The following is a 15,162-nucleotide window of genomic DNA, read 5'->3' as shown; positions in this document are numbered from 1 at the left end:
ACACTGCGATACCCAGCGCGCGGTACACCCTCTCCTCCCACATTCGGGCCTTTCGTACCGTTTACTATTCAGTACGAACATAACAACGTATGGCCAGTGCATATTGTGGCGGTGATCGAGAACCTCGCCATAGCAACGCTGCAGGGTAATGACTTTGCCGGGAGGCGGGGGAAACTGTTTCATCCTGACTAGATCGCGGTCAAGAAGAGAGCGAAGAAGACGAGGACGAGGAAGGTGAGGGTAGAGCGCCTCAAGAAGTGTCGGGGTTCTAGTCGCTTTGAGTGCGTCGTGTATAGTCCTAAATGCTATCGAAAGCTCCACTGATGGTGGTGGAATAGTCAGTTTAGAACACTACCGCTTCCGTTGATTGAGTCGGACTGTCACTTGCTTAAAGTATCGATAGGCTTTGCCCACTTGTTGCCTACGCGCCACAACATGCTCTCATGCGCCTCCAACATCTCCAGAATCTCGGCGTCAACCCAGGCAATCACCACCCGCTCCTGTTCTTGTTGAGGCCTTATGAAAAACAGTGCGGAAGTGGTGTCGGCCATGACTGTTCTGAGCGAGTTTACAGCTGCCGCCTGGATGTCGAGGGATGCGCTCGTCGACTCGCCCACATCTTGTATGCTCTGGAAGCGGGGTCTCCAAAATTCTGCCGAGAGCTTCAATTCGCCATAGGCAGTGTCGTCCTGCCACTCGGGATCGTTTGCAGCCATTCAGATGTGAGGGAAGCGGGTGAAGGTAGATATACTGCCCAGGGAGGCGACTGTTGCTGTGAGAGACTATGATAAGAAGTCGAACGACTTGATGGAAGTCGAAAGATGAGAGTGAGCCAAGGGTGTTGGTTGACTTTTAAGCAGCAGGCGTGTCACAGGTGGCGTGGGAAATGCAAAGTGGCCGGTGTCTGAGCCGAAGAGTTGGCGCCGGTCTGTGGCGGTAAGTCATGTCGCACTCTATCCTCAGCAAACACACAGTTGGCCAGCACAGGTGTTATAAGAGTAGCCTTGGTATGTACGCCAGAGACATCGGAAAACATACTAGACTAGCGAAATCGTGCAATAGGGCATTTGTAGTTTTACAACTTTGGCATCTCCGCCAAAAATGATATGGAAACGCCCCAAATATTCGCCAGTACCAACAGCTCAATCGAAGTTGACTTACACAATCAAGTTTATCCTAGCATTGTGCGGTACTCACTGCACACCATCGAGCCCACCGACCCGAAATCCGTGAAACCGTTGGTGTCGTGACGAGTACGACGAATGGAAGCCCGGGAATAATGGCGAGAAAAGGATCATAATTATAGCGTAGAATTTCGACAGACGCAAACAGGACGCTACCACAGAAGCCTAGGTCAAGAAAGGAAGCACAACGACGTTATAGCACCAAGATAGCAAAATGACGCGATGACAACTTGTTCAGCTGCGCGAGACGCTCTGGTATTGCAACGAAGCGGACTCGTACTCCTGCTGAAATATCCGGTGTCGCTCTTGAAGCATCCAGCTATTCTCATGTAACGCAACAAGTGAGAGCGTGTCAGTAATGGATATATCTAAATGTTCATGACGAGGAAAGGACGACGAGAGAAAGACAAAATCAAGGAGGCTCACGTCATAAGTTCCCCGACATAATCCCTCACGTAACCGATGCTCTCCGGATCCATAGTCGTCAACGCTATCATCGATGGCAAACTCACTGAACACCGGACGTTTCAGCACCGTGTGGCAACGATTTTGCTCTTGGAATACCAGAAACACACCTATCATCCTCAGTAGATGCTCTGCTCCATATACATGGCTCATCTCCTTCTCCTGCCCCACCTGCACTGTCGGGCCAGTCACATATCGTCTTCGAATCTCAGCATACTGGGCACGTTCAAAACGGTAGAGAAGGTTGGCGCCCACGGCGCGATCGAAGTACACTTGAAGGCCTGCAAGAATGGTGGGGAGAACAATTTTTGGGTCGCGAAGACTGGTCAACGATGAAGGGGTCGACGGTGGCAGACGGTGGGACCAAGGACATATTCAAAAAGCGTTAACTCGTGTCAGCACAGGAGAAAATGATAGACGAAAGGGGGCAACACGCACTTTGGTGATGGGTTCGCAAAAACATGTGCTTGAAATTCTTGCAGAAGTTCGTGTACCGTCGGTGATCGTGGCAGAGTCACAAGCTACAAGAGGCCAGATCCACCGTCAGTCTACCATCCAGGCATCCGCAACAATATCGAGGTGCACAAGGCACTTACCTGCATGTTCTTCGTGACTGCTTCCCAGTCGTCCACAAGCATAACTTTCAACGCCTCCGGCACCGCCAACTTCAACTCTGGCCTCTTTCCAGCATCTTCATCCTCCCTCCCTCTCTTCGTGCCCCTACCTCCTCCGTGCCCGCCTCCACCAGCTCCAGCTCCACCAGCGCCGTCCTTCCGGCGACTGCTGCCACCTGGACGCGCTGAAGCTGAGGCCGAAGCTGAAGATTTGTGGTTTGCGGCCGAGGACGAAGCAGAAGCCGCATTTTGGGCTTGAGTCAGCTGCTTTTGAAGTTGGATGTTTTGTTCGTTATACTTAAGGAGACGGGTAGGTGGGACCCATTCATCCCAGCTGTTCAAGGAGAGCCACAAACACGAGAAACAGAGTCAGCGTTCGAATTGCTTATATGAGAGACAAAGAAGACGCACGTCTGCTTCCAACCCTTATAATGCACAAAATAATGGATGCCCCCGCTCCCCGTCTTCGCGTTGCCGGTCTCGAGGACCTCTGCCTTGAGGACTTTGGCCTCGTACATGAGTGGACCATGGTAGCAGAGAACGCGTTCGTTCTGCGCGTAAGTTGTGGGTGTGACTGTAGACATTGTGCTTTCGATGCTATAAGAATGTTCTGGTTACAGAGGCTAGCGTTTGAGTGAGGATATAGAAAGTACTGGTTCTCGATACGATGGATGTAAGACTGTGGCGTGGAGGAACCTGATGATTATGCAAGTCCCAAATTGGGTTAGAACACGCGCCACAGGATTGCGCAGAGAATCTGTTTCAGGAGGAAATGACAGAAAAGCACACGTATTTTTGTAGGCATTTTTCATGAACTTGAACGTTTGTGCAGAACTTCACATTGTCCCGTTTCTAACCACCTTCATGACACCGCGGCTGACCCATTTCTCATAGGCCTCTGGGCACGAATCGTCAAGTCAACGATCAGTTATACATCACTCTTCGGGCTCTGAAAGTCTTCACTTTGCTTTCGACTTGCTGTCGTTGTCCTCTCGTATAGCCATCTGATATTGGGCCACTTTCACTCCAAAAGACGCGCACGCAGTCAGCCATATGAGGCACGAGGAATGTCTTGTCTCTCGCACAGTATCTCCACTATCATGCCTGGTTAAAGGACTTCGACCCATATCTGTGCCCTGCTTCCTACAAGAGACAGCTCCCGACAGCTCCCGATGTTCTACTTGTTTAAGCCTCTTCTTTCAACACAGGATCGATAGTTCTCTTCCATTGATTCTCTTCATCACGATCGACACCACCAATCCGCCTTCAAGTTTGAAGCTGAAGGATATGTCTGCATTGACTCGGACATGCCGGGATACGATGGGACAGACAAGCCGATCAATTCAGCGATGTATGCGGGCATGGGTCTTGCTAGTGATATAGTGGATATCGTGGGCCTCGTTTCGTCGTATGCTTTGTGTAAATTTAGTGCAATAGGGGCTGTCGCGGCGTGGGTCGAGAGCGGGAGCCTGACGGACCCCAGTGGTCGACATGTTGACCGAGTTCCTGCTCGCCAACAGCTTCGCTGCTACCTCCATCCACGGCAATCACACCAGACGCGAACGTGAAGAAGCGCTCAACGCTTTCCGCCGAGGGCACACTACCATCATGGTCGCCTGCTGTGGCCGCTCGTGGTCTCCATATCCCCAACGTCATGCACGTCATACACTACGATCTTCCAGGCGATATTGATGAATACGTCCACCGTGTTGGTCGTACGGATCGTGATGGTAACACTGGTTTTTCCAGTGCGTTCTTGAACCGTGGTAATGAGAACAACGTCCGGGACATGGTCGAGCTATTGAGAGAGGCAAAACAGTATATTCCGGAATGGTTGGAGACGGTGGCTCAAGAAGCTTCGTTTGGCGTTGATGGTTTCCGTGGACGTGGTAGAGGAGGAGAAGGCGTTCGTCGAGGAGGTGCGACGAAGTACCACCGTGGTGATCATAAAAGAGGTCGCGGTGGTGGAAGGGTTTAGTGAAGGTGACCCCCATACGTTTCGCGTGGATAACGAATGACTTTGGCTGTTAACTTTTGGCTGTTAACTTCATTTATGTTCGTATCTAGCAAGCTATACGGTTCTCCCTGGCGGAATGAACACACACTGTATACAACGCCGTCGTTTCTGTTTCATTTAGCGCTCTTTATGCCAGTGGATACCTCGGTGAACAACATCCTTAGGCGTGCTAGGACTTGGACAGAGAAACTCCAATCACAACATTGTCACATCTGCTCCGTCCCACTTGCCCCACACTTTTCTGTCTGAGTCTTTGCACCTCATCATATTTGGATGAAGCTACAACTGCCTACTATATCCCAATTCATCTCACTGCTCAGCTCCTTCACCGCACATACATGATCAGTGTCCTCCACCTATGGCCTCGCAAAATTGTGCTTGTCCATTCACCTTTCAAATAATCACATTTCAAAATTATTCTCTTTGTGTTATACAGTTGAGACAGGGTATAACGTACTTTAGATATGCTCACCAGAAGCTACGAAACGTAGCCCAGTCCTTCCTCTCCCACTCTCTGACCTGACAAACGGCAGTGCATCTCGTTTTATGCCCGCTCCTCCAGTCTTTTGCCTGACAGCCCTGCACACATATATTTCAGCACGTCGCCAGGAACTAAGAAAAAAATACAGGATGCACGATGTGAGAGATGCATACCTTGTCGCAGTACTTCACCCCGCATCTTGAACACTTCGACAGTGTGCCGCCGCCTTCCTTCCCGCATGCCTCGCAATTGACTGCCTGATCAAGTTCGGAGACGTTGACTTCTATGAGCGCCTCTAGAGAGCAACGGATGATCTTCGATGTAAAGGAAAGAATGAAGACCAAATTAGAATATGGTAGGCGAAGACTATAGGTATGATTGAGACTGACCTTGACGCTCTCTGTAGATTCAATCCTCAAGCCAATAGTCCCATCGACGAAATTATGTTGATTCGCATAATACACACAAATAGTCCTCCCGACCTTATAGTCCTTGCGCTCGTTCATATCAAAAAACATATCATCAAGAGAATCAAGGTGAAAGTGGATAGGATGCCTGTTTCCCACTTTGTCCTTGACGAGGTAACGCGGGCGGTCCCCGATAAATAAGGAAGTGTCGTGGGTTATCTCTCCGAGGAAGGCCCAGTGAAAACTGGGTCGAAAAGTACCGGAGGACTCATCCATTGCGTAATATTCTTCATCGAGGTCGTTCTCGTGTGGGAGGGAGCGAAAGTCTGGGCAGTGTCGCTGTAAGACATATTGAGGGTAAACGGCGTTGGTCAATTATCGCAAAGTGAAGGCGTTGTCAGCTCACTGAAGACTCAATGCGTATATTCGTCATTGGTGTTCTTGATCCGCAGAGCACGATTTGGAGTGTTTGCTAGTATGCGGTCGGAATGAGGATTCGTGATTGAACTTGGCAAGCTAGCGGGGACTTCGCAAGAATTGCCCCTTGCATACGGCTTCACCTTTAGTATATACACCTAGAGATACTGTGGCGGCACCACGTTGACTCTACGAGCTAAATACCTTGCGCCATCATGGCCCATCGAGGTTTCATGTATTTTTGTCCACATATGAACTTGTGGCGTCAAAACGTGGTGAAGGCGAGTCTCAAGGATTGCAAGGGACTCACCCTGCAGTGGGCAAACGACATGTGCTGTCTTCATATCCCCGGATCCTGGGCCGTTCTGATTAACTGGCATAGATATATACTTGGGCCTACAAAAGATCAGTTGCATCTGTTCTGAGCAGAAACCCTGAGTCTGTAAATGGAAAATGATGAACATATTTCGCCGATCCCTTGTAGAACGTTTTCTCTGTTCGTACCTTGTGTCTCGCACGGTCAGGACGAGGAACTTAATGGAGCTAGATATTAGGATCAATCCAAGCCTGAGCATGAAAGTGCTCGCTTTAGGTCCTCCTCAAGCCTCAGTGGTCACCATCTAGAGACCACCGTTGTCCGACCGTGGAGTTGAGAGCAGATACACCTCCCTCCACGAAGACTACATATGATCGTCCCCCGTAATCAAAGCCGGTTTAGAGGTTGTATCATTGGTTGGCGTACTTTGAAATCGTATCGGATACTTATGACTGGACGAGGCGCAGACAGGAATACTAGCTCCAGAGCTTCAGCGTTTTGATGGAGGGTCACGATGATTTGGGCCCCAACTAGGTCAACCAAACTCTCACACCGCCCAGTAGGTAGTCTACCTGGAAGCATCGCATCACAGAGGTGCGAACGGAACTGGCGATTCTCTGTTGAATATGAGCCATAGCCTCCAGTCCTATGCCGTGTATTCATCTGATCCATACTGGAACATACCGACTCTCGAGGACCCTCATCTCCTCGTGGTTCCTCGTATGCCGCGATCATCAGGCCTCTTTTGCTAGGACGATTTGACGCCAGCTGCACATTGATTCGGCATGGCCTGTTTCGCAATATAGCTCCGTCCTAGGGTTCGAATGTATATAGATACGTGGTCCTTGATCCAAGAGTGCTCGACGCTCTATCGAGACTCAGTCCTTCCCCACCCTTTAGCACTTGCGAGAGACAAAAATATTTCACAACCAGACGGTTTGGTAAGTCGTGTCTGAAGCAGCTCCAAAGAGGACGTCTTTACCGATGGCAGACTCTGCACTCATCCGGTAGACCGAGTTCAAAACGATGTGCAACGCAGACTCTACGATAGAGCTCAACGCCTATCTCCCGGGCCGGTCAAACGGACTTGAGGCAAATTGGAGGTTCACTCACTGACAGGGTCCCGCGAATGCACCGACCCATACCGCTCACTTGCACAGTGAGTTAATCTCTATTTCACTGACTCACTCCATTAAAATCCGCGTCTGACGAGGGTACTGTACGACGCCTGCATATATAGTCGGTGGACAGGAAGTGTCTCGAGGTCAGAGCACCTTGAAGAATGCGTCCAAAGCCTTAGCAGCAAGAAGCTACCTCGATTCGAGAGATTGCGGAGGACCCATGCTCGATCGAGGTGCATTATTGGATGCGAGAACAGCGGAGATGAGCACTCGCACGCGAGAGGGCTTGGTGCGGACCACAAACGACATGGGCTGGAACGCGAAGATATGAAGCAACAAATGGAGACATACTGATGTTTTCCTGGGATCTTCCTACATACGCTCGGAGTTGGCTCGAATTAACGCACAATTATGCGTACGGTCGTAAAGGTCCCGATGGAAAAGAAGATCTGCATGACCAAACAAAGCTGAACATACAGCAAAAACAAAATGACAGAATTGAACAAACAAACGAGAAGTCAAAGCCGATGAAGGCCGTTATACAACTTCCTCGCTCTTTCTGCATCCGCAGCTCTACTTCCATCAACTCCAAATAATGCAATGAGACCAAATTTCAGTCCTCGTCCTCGTCAACGTCCATCGAATCGTGGCCCATTCCGGCTCCTCGCCCACCAAACGAGTGAGCCACTCCTCCATCCGCCTCATCAACATCAAACACTCGTTCATCATCGTCCTCCGCCTCAGGTTCGCCTCCCTCCTCATCTCCCTCGTCTTCCTCGTCCTCCCCACCCTCATCCTGCTCCTCGTCTTCCGCTTCGCCTTCGTCCTCCTCATCATCATTCATCCCCTCGTCTGCCCTCTCAGCGCCATACCGCCCTGCCACTTCGCTCATATCCGTCATAGCAGATGCGGAACCCGGTCCTTCGAGTTGCTGCGTATGAACAGGTGCAGATACCGGAATCGCTCGCTCCTTTCCCTTTCCATTCCCTGCCTGAGCCTGAGCTGCCGCACCTGGGCCAACGACTTGATCATGTTGTCTAGGAGGAGCGGGTATCGGGATCGCATCAGGGTACGGCTTGTACGGCTTCGCTCGTGGTTTGGCGTTAGGGTGTGAAGGTCCTGGGGCGGGTGCGGAGGTAGAATGGGGGTGGGGCTGGCCGTGGGGTTGTTGCTGCTGGGCCCGTTGCTGGGCCAGAAGACGTTTCTGTTTTATGTCTTCACGATAGGCTGTGGCGGAAATTAATCAGTCAGTGCGTGTATGAGACAGGACAGATCATCGGATCGGAGGCGGGAAGTCTATGTTTACCGGTGAGTTCGATTTGGAGGCGCGGAACGAGGTCTCCGAATTCGACGACTTCGAGGGCTTTGAGGACGTCGGAGGCGGAGATGGATTTGTGTTGTTTGTTTTGGGATATTTCGTGTGCGCTATGATTATACATGAGTACATATTGATGTGCACAGCAGGGAAAGAACGCACGTAGCAGCTGTCAACAATTAACGAGACATGAGTATGATTAGGCATGAAGTCGGCTGGCAAACACAGACGAACCGAGGTAATTGATGAATACGGTCGAGCCTTTGACGAGCGAAAGGACAGTATCCTTCTGCATCTTCACATTCTCAGGCAGCTATGGGCAACCAAATAAATATCAGTGATCGCGTTTTCGACGCGTCATCCACGCAGGAATCACATTCCCGACGCGTATAAGATATGGAGCTAGATAGATATGATGAATATAAGAGATGCGCACAGCAGATTTGGCGATCCTGGTGACGAGCGCGCGAGGAAGCTCGTAGTTCTCGATGCCTTCAGAGACAAGGTCCTGTTGAGCCTGAGCATTTGCGGGAGCACTAGCGTTCTCTTTCCTAGGCATTTTCGGTTCTTTTGAATATAGCGGTATTAGTAGACGTGGGTGTCGATAGCAAGGAGCTGTACCGCTGGTGAGAACAATGTCGAACGCGGTGATGGGCAACAAACGAATTGGAAAGACGCGTGTGTGGCGAGCATGTGTGGCGTCTTCTGGCGGGCCGATGCCGAGTCCCGGCTCCGGCGAGGATCGGAGCAAATATGCTCGACGCGCGCCGAAACGCGTCAATTGCGGTTGGACGGCGAGCAAAACGTCCTCATCCTCATCCTCTTTGCTAAATCTGTGGTTTCTTTCTTACCACCATCATCTCCGTCGTCGAAAATGTCGCTCATTGCACGGACGTCGCGAGCGTTATCCTCTCATTCACGAGCCTTCATAGTCGCAAGCTCTAGTGCTTCGACCTCCGTACCGACTCTCAAAACTGCTCTTCAGCATCGACGAACACTCGCCACACCGACGGGCCCAGCAAAACCTTATCATCATGAAAAACCACCACCGCCACCACCGACATGGCTTACGGTCCAACTGAGGAAGAACCCACTCGCGATGAAGCTATTCCTGAACATGATGAGTGTGTTTGGATATGGAAGTGTGAAACAGATTGCGGCCAGGAGGGCGTTGAACATTTACGATCAACATTGTAGTGGTAAGGCGGAGGAAGAGATGGAGTTTTGGAGAGATGGTGAGTTCTATCTTGTCTTGAGGAATTCGGGTGGACGATTTTGCAAGTGCACGCATGCGAGGTAGAGCTTGCGGAGAGTTATAAGCGGCCCCTATTCCTGGGTTACTTCGTCCCTAGATCCAAGATACTGTGCATGCGACACCTTGTACATGCGTGAGCTCCTACTTCATCCTTTGTGGATCATGTCGAGTATGTCGAAGCAAATCTTGGCTTGGCATATTGCAAGAAGTTAACACGAATACGCCATACAACTCTCTGCTGCATGCAGTGCGCGTAGACGTTTCATGGATACGAATAAACGATTGGTTTACCATGCTGTCTTGCAGGAATGCGGATGAAGACGTTAACATAAGTTTGGACGTAGAGCGAGTCAGGTGGCGCGCCACAATTGACCGCTACGAACAGCGCCAAATCTCTGGATCTGCTCAACCTCCGTCTTTAAATGTCTATCTATTTGATGCCAGCCTGCTGACCCCTCACACTGTTTCTCACTCTTCGCGAATCACTTTGATAATTCCTGCATCATCACTCTATTTCCCGTACAACAAAACTGACCCAGACTTTCTTTCACCACCTTCGCTTCCTCCTCCCACCACCCACTTCACAACTCACAGAATGTCACCTACCACCAACCTTCCAATCCTGGTTTACAATAACGAACCTCCACATTTGGATCCTCACCACTCGTTTGCGCGCCCTACCCGCCCCCGAAGCCCAGCACCTCGTTCAAGGCCTAATCGACCATTTCTTCCTAGACGTCGAAGACCGAATTCGAGAAGTCCTCCAGCCTGCCACCCCTCGTGCCGTGTCCTCCCCTTCCTTCTCTTCCTCCTCTGACTCGACCTCATCATCACAAGAAACACAACCCGCCAGCAAGCAAGACAGTTTCTACGCCGAAAAGTCTAATTCGTCGACGGCACCAAAGAAGAAAGGAAAAGCGCCTGAAGCTCTAGTAACGAAACAGATGAAAATCTTCAGGGAACAATGGGCCGGTCTTGGTCTCGCGTTCGATCTGGCGCTCGTGAAGGGGGACGAAGAGCTCGCAGCGGCAGTATGGCGTAACCTGCTCGGTGCGCGTGGGGCGCAGGGGATCGCTTATCCGTCTTCCTCATCCCCATCCTCCGTCGTTGATGGGCAGCAAACACACTTCAAACGCTCCATAAACCCAACTGCCGAGATCGAAGGTTACTCCAAACTCTCGCCCGCAAAGCTTCGCGAGCTCGAATCGAAAGACGACGGCTCTGGCGTGCACGATTTCGCACCTCATCAGGCGGATCTGTATTTGAAGTATCCGGAGACGATGGCGAGGGTGGTCGAGTATGTCAGGAGGGAGGTGAGGAGGTTGGGGCAGATGAGTGATGAGGAGGTACGTGGTGAGATGACGATTGGGAGAGAGTGGGTTGGCGTCGAGGGTTTGGCATTCGGGAGGATTCCGAAGGCGGTGAAGGTGAAGGCATGAGGAGATGTTGCGCTCATAGATGGCCACCATCGAGATGCGACAGGGTGTATCGTCAAAATGACCTTCTGAGGTCCTCGTACGTATATTATTCTACATTAATGCTCTCATAATCTAGATCACTTGCCCAGTGGCTTGACCGACCCCCCTCTATTGAACTCCGCATGAACGTGCGAGCCCTCGGCGTGGCGGTGGCGTCTAGCTAACTGATCTTTTCGCATGTGCGATGAACAACGGAAATTGACTCTGACTCGACGGCGAGTTTTTCCAGGACGCGCGGTGCATGGAAATCTTGTTTATTCTCTCACTTCCGAGGGTGCTCTGTACGTTTTCTTTCTTCTCATACACGATGTGATTCATCTTGAAGCCGCTGTGTCACCGCACCTCTCAGTCAGAAGATCTGAGTTCTCGCTGCTTCTCAGTGACCTACAGCATCGATAGCGTACACTAACACCATAGGGTCAGAACTATATCAAGAATATTCTGTGTAACGGTGAGCGACGTCGACAGACTGTCTCCGGGAAATAGCACGATTTCTTCGAGCGGTGAAAGAAGCAAACTTTGCACGTTATTGTCTGCCAGTCCTAAGTAAGCATTCAATGCTTATTCTATTTCTAGACATGAGCAGTACACAGCGATCTCACAACAAGTGGCTTCTCTACATGTGACACGTAATGTGTTACGCGGTTCAAGATATACGTATGTACCGCCTTTCATCCATTGCTCCAACCGACCTCGGTGTCCGCTTTCTCACTATCATAGGTATCAGTTATATATACACCACCAACCTCGACTGCATCCCCCACTGACATCCTTCACAAGATGGATCGCGCAAACTACAAGACCCACGTCACATCTCGCAACCTCACATACTCTTACTACCGCACACCTCCCTCCGACAACGGTCCCAAATCGAAACTGACCCTCATCCTCCTCCATGGCTACCCCTGCCTCTCAAACGACTGGCGTTACCAAGTATCCTTCTTCGAGTCAAAAGGCTACAATTTGATTGTACCGGACATGTTAGGCTATGGGGGGTCGAGTACTTCCGTCGAAAAGGAGTTGTATTGTGGGAATGGACTGGCGAAGGACGTGGTCGATATCATGGATAAAGAGGGAGTGCAGAAGGCGGTTGTCATTGGGCACGATTGGTGCATAGTTTCTCCTGGTTTCTTCTTGCCCAATAGTGGCAGTATAGTGATGCGACGGATGCATTGATTGTGGTGTGTAATAGGGGCTCCCGTGTCGTCTCACGCCTCGCAAACCTCTACCCAGACCGCTTCGTCGGTTTCGGATTCCTCGCACTTGGATATCTCCCACCCGCTCCCGAAATGTCGTTTGAGGATATGTCAAGACAGATCAAGGCGGCGTTGGGAAGGGAAACGTTTGGCTATATGCCGTGGTTTGCCGCAGATGGGACGGCGGATGTGCTCAAACAGAATGTAAGTATACTTAATACTCGAATGCTTCTATGCTTGATGGATGATGGAGATATACTTACCATGACAATACGCTTAGTTTGACTCGGGATACAGTCTTTCGTTCCCCAAAGATCCGAGCATCTGGCTTGAGCACGTCAATCCTCTTGGCGCGATGGCAAAGTGGGTTGAGAGCGGCAGGGTGTTGCCTGAGGAGGAGTTGATGGAGTACGCTCGGGGTGAGGTACGTGCTAGGCCATTCATTCGCTCCTTCATCCTGGCAGTTCTTCAGCGTCCCAGTGGTCTTGGTGCGATTCGATGTATTGACGACTGGTTGTTCAGGCCAAGAAAAATTGGCTGAAAGCAAGGATGAACACTAATGTGGAAGCTACACTCTGCTGGTACAAGTTCTTCGTTAGCGATCTGCGCGTCGAGGAGGACAAACGTATGTCTTCTTAATTACTCTGATCTCTGCTCTTCTACCTACCGTTATCTGACTCCCAACCACTGTCGACTCTAGTCATCCCGGAATCATCCTACACAATCAACGTTCCCGTCTTCTACGGCTCCGGCCAACTCGACACCACATGTGTCGGTTCGTTATACGAGCCACCACTCAAAGCGTACGCCAAGGGTGGAGTGACGATCAAGCACTTCGAGGGCTCCGATCATTGGATGACATTCAATGATCAGAGGGATAAGTTGGATGTGGCGTTGTTGGAGTGGATTGAGGGCCTCTGATTCAGTCGTAAGCTCTTCTAGGATACGGTATATGTGCAGAGAACGAACGTCACGGGAATATACGAGGGATGTGTTGGGGTGACACAGTGAGTGCTCGATGACAATTGCTACCCATGTTACGTTTTCGAGATGGAAGTCATCGCCATTTTTGCGATTCAAGTGGTACGAGTGATACTGCCCTTTGTTTTCGTCACTCCGAGTCGGCATGCATAGTAAGAAAGATCTTACTAAGAATCGAACGCTGAAACGATTCTCGAGTGGACTGAAACATCAGACATCTTTGGTTGCTGCTCTGTCATCTTCGGGCATTTGTGTTCACAGTCCAAATCGGGCCATCCCTTACGCGTTCACAATCCAACTACGGTCATTGTGCTCCGCTTCAATGACAAAATCGATTCAATCCAGTAGAGCTCAGTAGAACACGGATATTCTCCATTCCCCATGGAGTCACTTGTCTGCGGGTCCTTAGCGTTTAACATTATCGCCGAAGCGCCCTCTGTTGAAGTGAATCCAGTCTACGTACGAGGCAACGGGGACGGTCTCCAAGTATAAATACTGTGAGCTGCATCTGGAGAACCATCCACCATCTTTTGAACTCATCTACAGTACCACATCACTTGTGCCAGCACATCTCTAACCATGAACACTGTGTCGTACAAAACCCACACAACCTCTCGCGGCTTCATCTACGCGTACTACCGCTCTGCCTCTCATGGCGAAGGGTCCAAGCCGACCCTCGTGTTTTTGCACGGCTTTCCATCCACATCCAAGAGCTGGCGTCACCAGGTTGCTTTCTTCGAAGCTCGAGGATACGATGTCATTGCCCCTGATATGCTAGGCTATGGAGGAACAGACAAGCCGACTGACACGGGATCATATGGGAGCACTGGTTTGGCGAGGGACATTATCGATATCCTGGACAAAGAGAAGGTCGGCGTAGAAGGGAACAGGGCCATTGCTGTTGGACACGACTGGTACATCTTATTTCTGCTCTTTGACGAGACATAATATGTTCTAACAATCTTGCGTGGCGTGGTGTGGTATGGACAGGGGCTCCCGTGTCGTTTCTCGCATTGCGAACCTTTACCCGGAGCGCTTCATTGGCTTCGGGTTCCTCGCCTTAGGATATCTCCCACCTGCTCCGACGACGACGTTCGAAGATTCTACCAGGGAAGTCGAGAAAGAGTTAGGGAGGGAGACCTTCGGATATCAGCTTTGGCTTTCGGAGGAAGGAACTGCTGAGATCATCAAGAAGAACGTACGTTCATCCATCTTAAATCCTGTCAGCCGTTGTCGTCATCCCTTCGCTGCTAAAAATGCTCTTTGACTTGGAGAACAGTTTGATTCCTTCCTGAGCCTGGTCTTCCCATTGAAGCCTGAGTTCTGGATCGACCACATGGGTCCCAGAGGTACTATGCAGGAATGGGTAGAGAGCGGAACGGTGAAGGGAACAGCAGACTACATCACGAAAGAGGTATGTCCTGCATTTATGTGCTCAGCGTTCTCGCATGTGCGAAGAGCCTTACCAACTGTCATCCTCACAGGATCTGAAATACTCCAAGGAAGCCCTGCTCGTGGGCGGGTTGGAGGCTCCGCTGCTCTGGTACAGGTGGTCCACGTCTGAGTTACACATGGAGGAGGATAAAGGTACGGCTGTTCCACCGATACTCCTTTCTGCGATGACGATGACACTGATCTGCAAAAATAAAACAAACAACCGCTACCCTACAGTCATCCCGAAGTCGGCTTACACGATCAACGTTCCCGTCTTCTACGGCGCGGCCCAGAAAGACTTTATATGCGTCCCCTCGCTCTACTTACCAGCGCTGCAGAAGTACGCGAAAGGAGGACTGACCATCAAGGATTTCCCAGAGTCTGATCATTGGTTGCCGATTAACAAGAGCAGGGAGGATTTGAACAATAAGTTGCTGGAGTGGATCGAAAGCATCAGAGGCTAATGGTACGGCAGGATATA

General features: G+C 50.6%; 8 protein-coding genes across 8 annotated transcripts; 4 read left to right on the top strand and 4 right to left on the bottom strand.

Annotated features, from left to right (window-relative positions):
- Positions 1 to 380: 380 nt before the first annotated feature.
- Positions 381 to 716, bottom strand: STEHIDRAFT_158588 (uncharacterized protein; the record flags this gene model as incomplete). The annotated part of the gene is made up of 1 exon (XM_007305973.1): positions 381 to 716. One exon carries the CDS (start codon positions 714 to 716, stop codon positions 381 to 383), a length of 336 nt encoding a protein of 111 aa, XP_007306035.1.
- A 702-nt stretch (positions 717 to 1,418) lies between these two features.
- On the bottom strand, positions 1,419 to 2,847 carry STEHIDRAFT_60560 (MRG-domain-containing protein; the record flags this gene model as incomplete). Its single annotated transcript, XM_007305706.1, has 7 exons — positions 1,419 to 1,503; positions 1,611 to 1,695; positions 1,760 to 1,971; positions 2,088 to 2,170; positions 2,246 to 2,373; positions 2,410 to 2,597; positions 2,675 to 2,847. The coding sequence occupies 7 exons, from the start codon at positions 2,845 to 2,847 to the stop codon at positions 1,419 to 1,421; spliced, it is 954 nt and encodes a 317-aa protein (XP_007305768.1).
- A 1,052-nt stretch (positions 2,848 to 3,899) lies between these two features.
- STEHIDRAFT_60434 (uncharacterized protein) lies at positions 3,900 to 4,241 on the top strand (the record flags this gene model as incomplete). Its single annotated transcript, XM_007305692.1, has 1 exon — positions 3,900 to 4,241. A coding segment is annotated over one exon (342 nt), but the record flags the coding sequence as incomplete, so codon positions are not given.
- A 507-nt stretch (positions 4,242 to 4,748) lies between these two features.
- Positions 4,749 to 5,916, bottom strand: STEHIDRAFT_112413 (uncharacterized protein; the record flags this gene model as incomplete). Its single annotated transcript, XM_007305972.1, has 4 exons — positions 4,749 to 4,859; positions 4,935 to 5,075; positions 5,151 to 5,507; positions 5,896 to 5,916. 4 exons carry the CDS (start codon positions 5,914 to 5,916, stop codon positions 4,749 to 4,751), a joined length of 630 nt encoding a protein of 209 aa, XP_007306034.1.
- Positions 5,917 to 7,573: 1,657 nt separating this feature from the next.
- STEHIDRAFT_148169 (histone-fold-containing protein) lies at positions 7,574 to 8,942 on the bottom strand. Its single transcript, XM_007305971.1, has 5 exons — positions 8,774 to 8,942; positions 8,572 to 8,650; positions 8,500 to 8,506; positions 8,329 to 8,447; positions 7,574 to 8,249 (listed from the first exon to the last, which is right to left on the bottom strand). The coding sequence occupies exons 1-5, from the start codon at positions 8,894 to 8,896 to the stop codon at positions 7,636 to 7,638; spliced, it is 942 nt and encodes a 313-aa protein (XP_007306033.1). The 5' UTR covers positions 8,897 to 8,942; the 3' UTR covers positions 7,574 to 7,635.
- A 269-nt stretch (positions 8,943 to 9,211) lies between these two features.
- Positions 9,212 to 11,031, top strand: STEHIDRAFT_60901 (uncharacterized protein; the record flags this gene model as incomplete). Its single annotated transcript, XM_007305726.1, has 3 exons — positions 9,212 to 9,572; positions 10,187 to 10,372; positions 10,430 to 11,031. 3 exons carry the CDS (start codon positions 9,212 to 9,214, stop codon positions 11,029 to 11,031), a joined length of 1,149 nt encoding a protein of 382 aa, XP_007305788.1.
- An 819-nt stretch (positions 11,032 to 11,850) lies between these two features.
- Positions 11,851 to 13,252, top strand: STEHIDRAFT_81610 (alpha/beta-hydrolase; the record flags this gene model as incomplete). Its single annotated transcript, XM_007305752.1, has 5 exons — positions 11,851 to 12,179; positions 12,263 to 12,470; positions 12,547 to 12,690; positions 12,789 to 12,891; positions 12,967 to 13,252. The coding sequence occupies 5 exons, from the start codon at positions 11,851 to 11,853 to the stop codon at positions 13,185 to 13,187; spliced, it is 1,005 nt and encodes a 334-aa protein (XP_007305814.1). The 3' UTR covers positions 13,188 to 13,252.
- Positions 13,253 to 13,826: 574 nt separating this feature from the next.
- STEHIDRAFT_61089 (alpha/beta-hydrolase) lies at positions 13,827 to 15,145 on the top strand (the record flags this gene model as incomplete). The annotated part of the gene is made up of 5 exons (XM_007305735.1): positions 13,827 to 14,161; positions 14,238 to 14,445; positions 14,527 to 14,661; positions 14,732 to 14,834; positions 14,919 to 15,145. 5 exons carry the CDS (start codon positions 13,827 to 13,829, stop codon positions 15,143 to 15,145), a joined length of 1,008 nt encoding a protein of 335 aa, XP_007305797.1.
- Positions 15,146 to 15,162: the final 17 nt, after the last annotated feature.

This window comes from Stereum hirsutum (genome assembly GCF_000264905.1).
Source record: "Stereum hirsutum FP-91666 SS1 unplaced genomic scaffold STEHIscaffold_10, whole genome shotgun sequence".
Lineage (NCBI taxonomy): Eukaryota > Fungi > Basidiomycota > Agaricomycetes > Russulales > Stereaceae > Stereum > Stereum hirsutum.
Note: the sequence above shows the minus strand (reverse complement) of the source record. Positions and strands in the feature narration are given on the sequence as shown.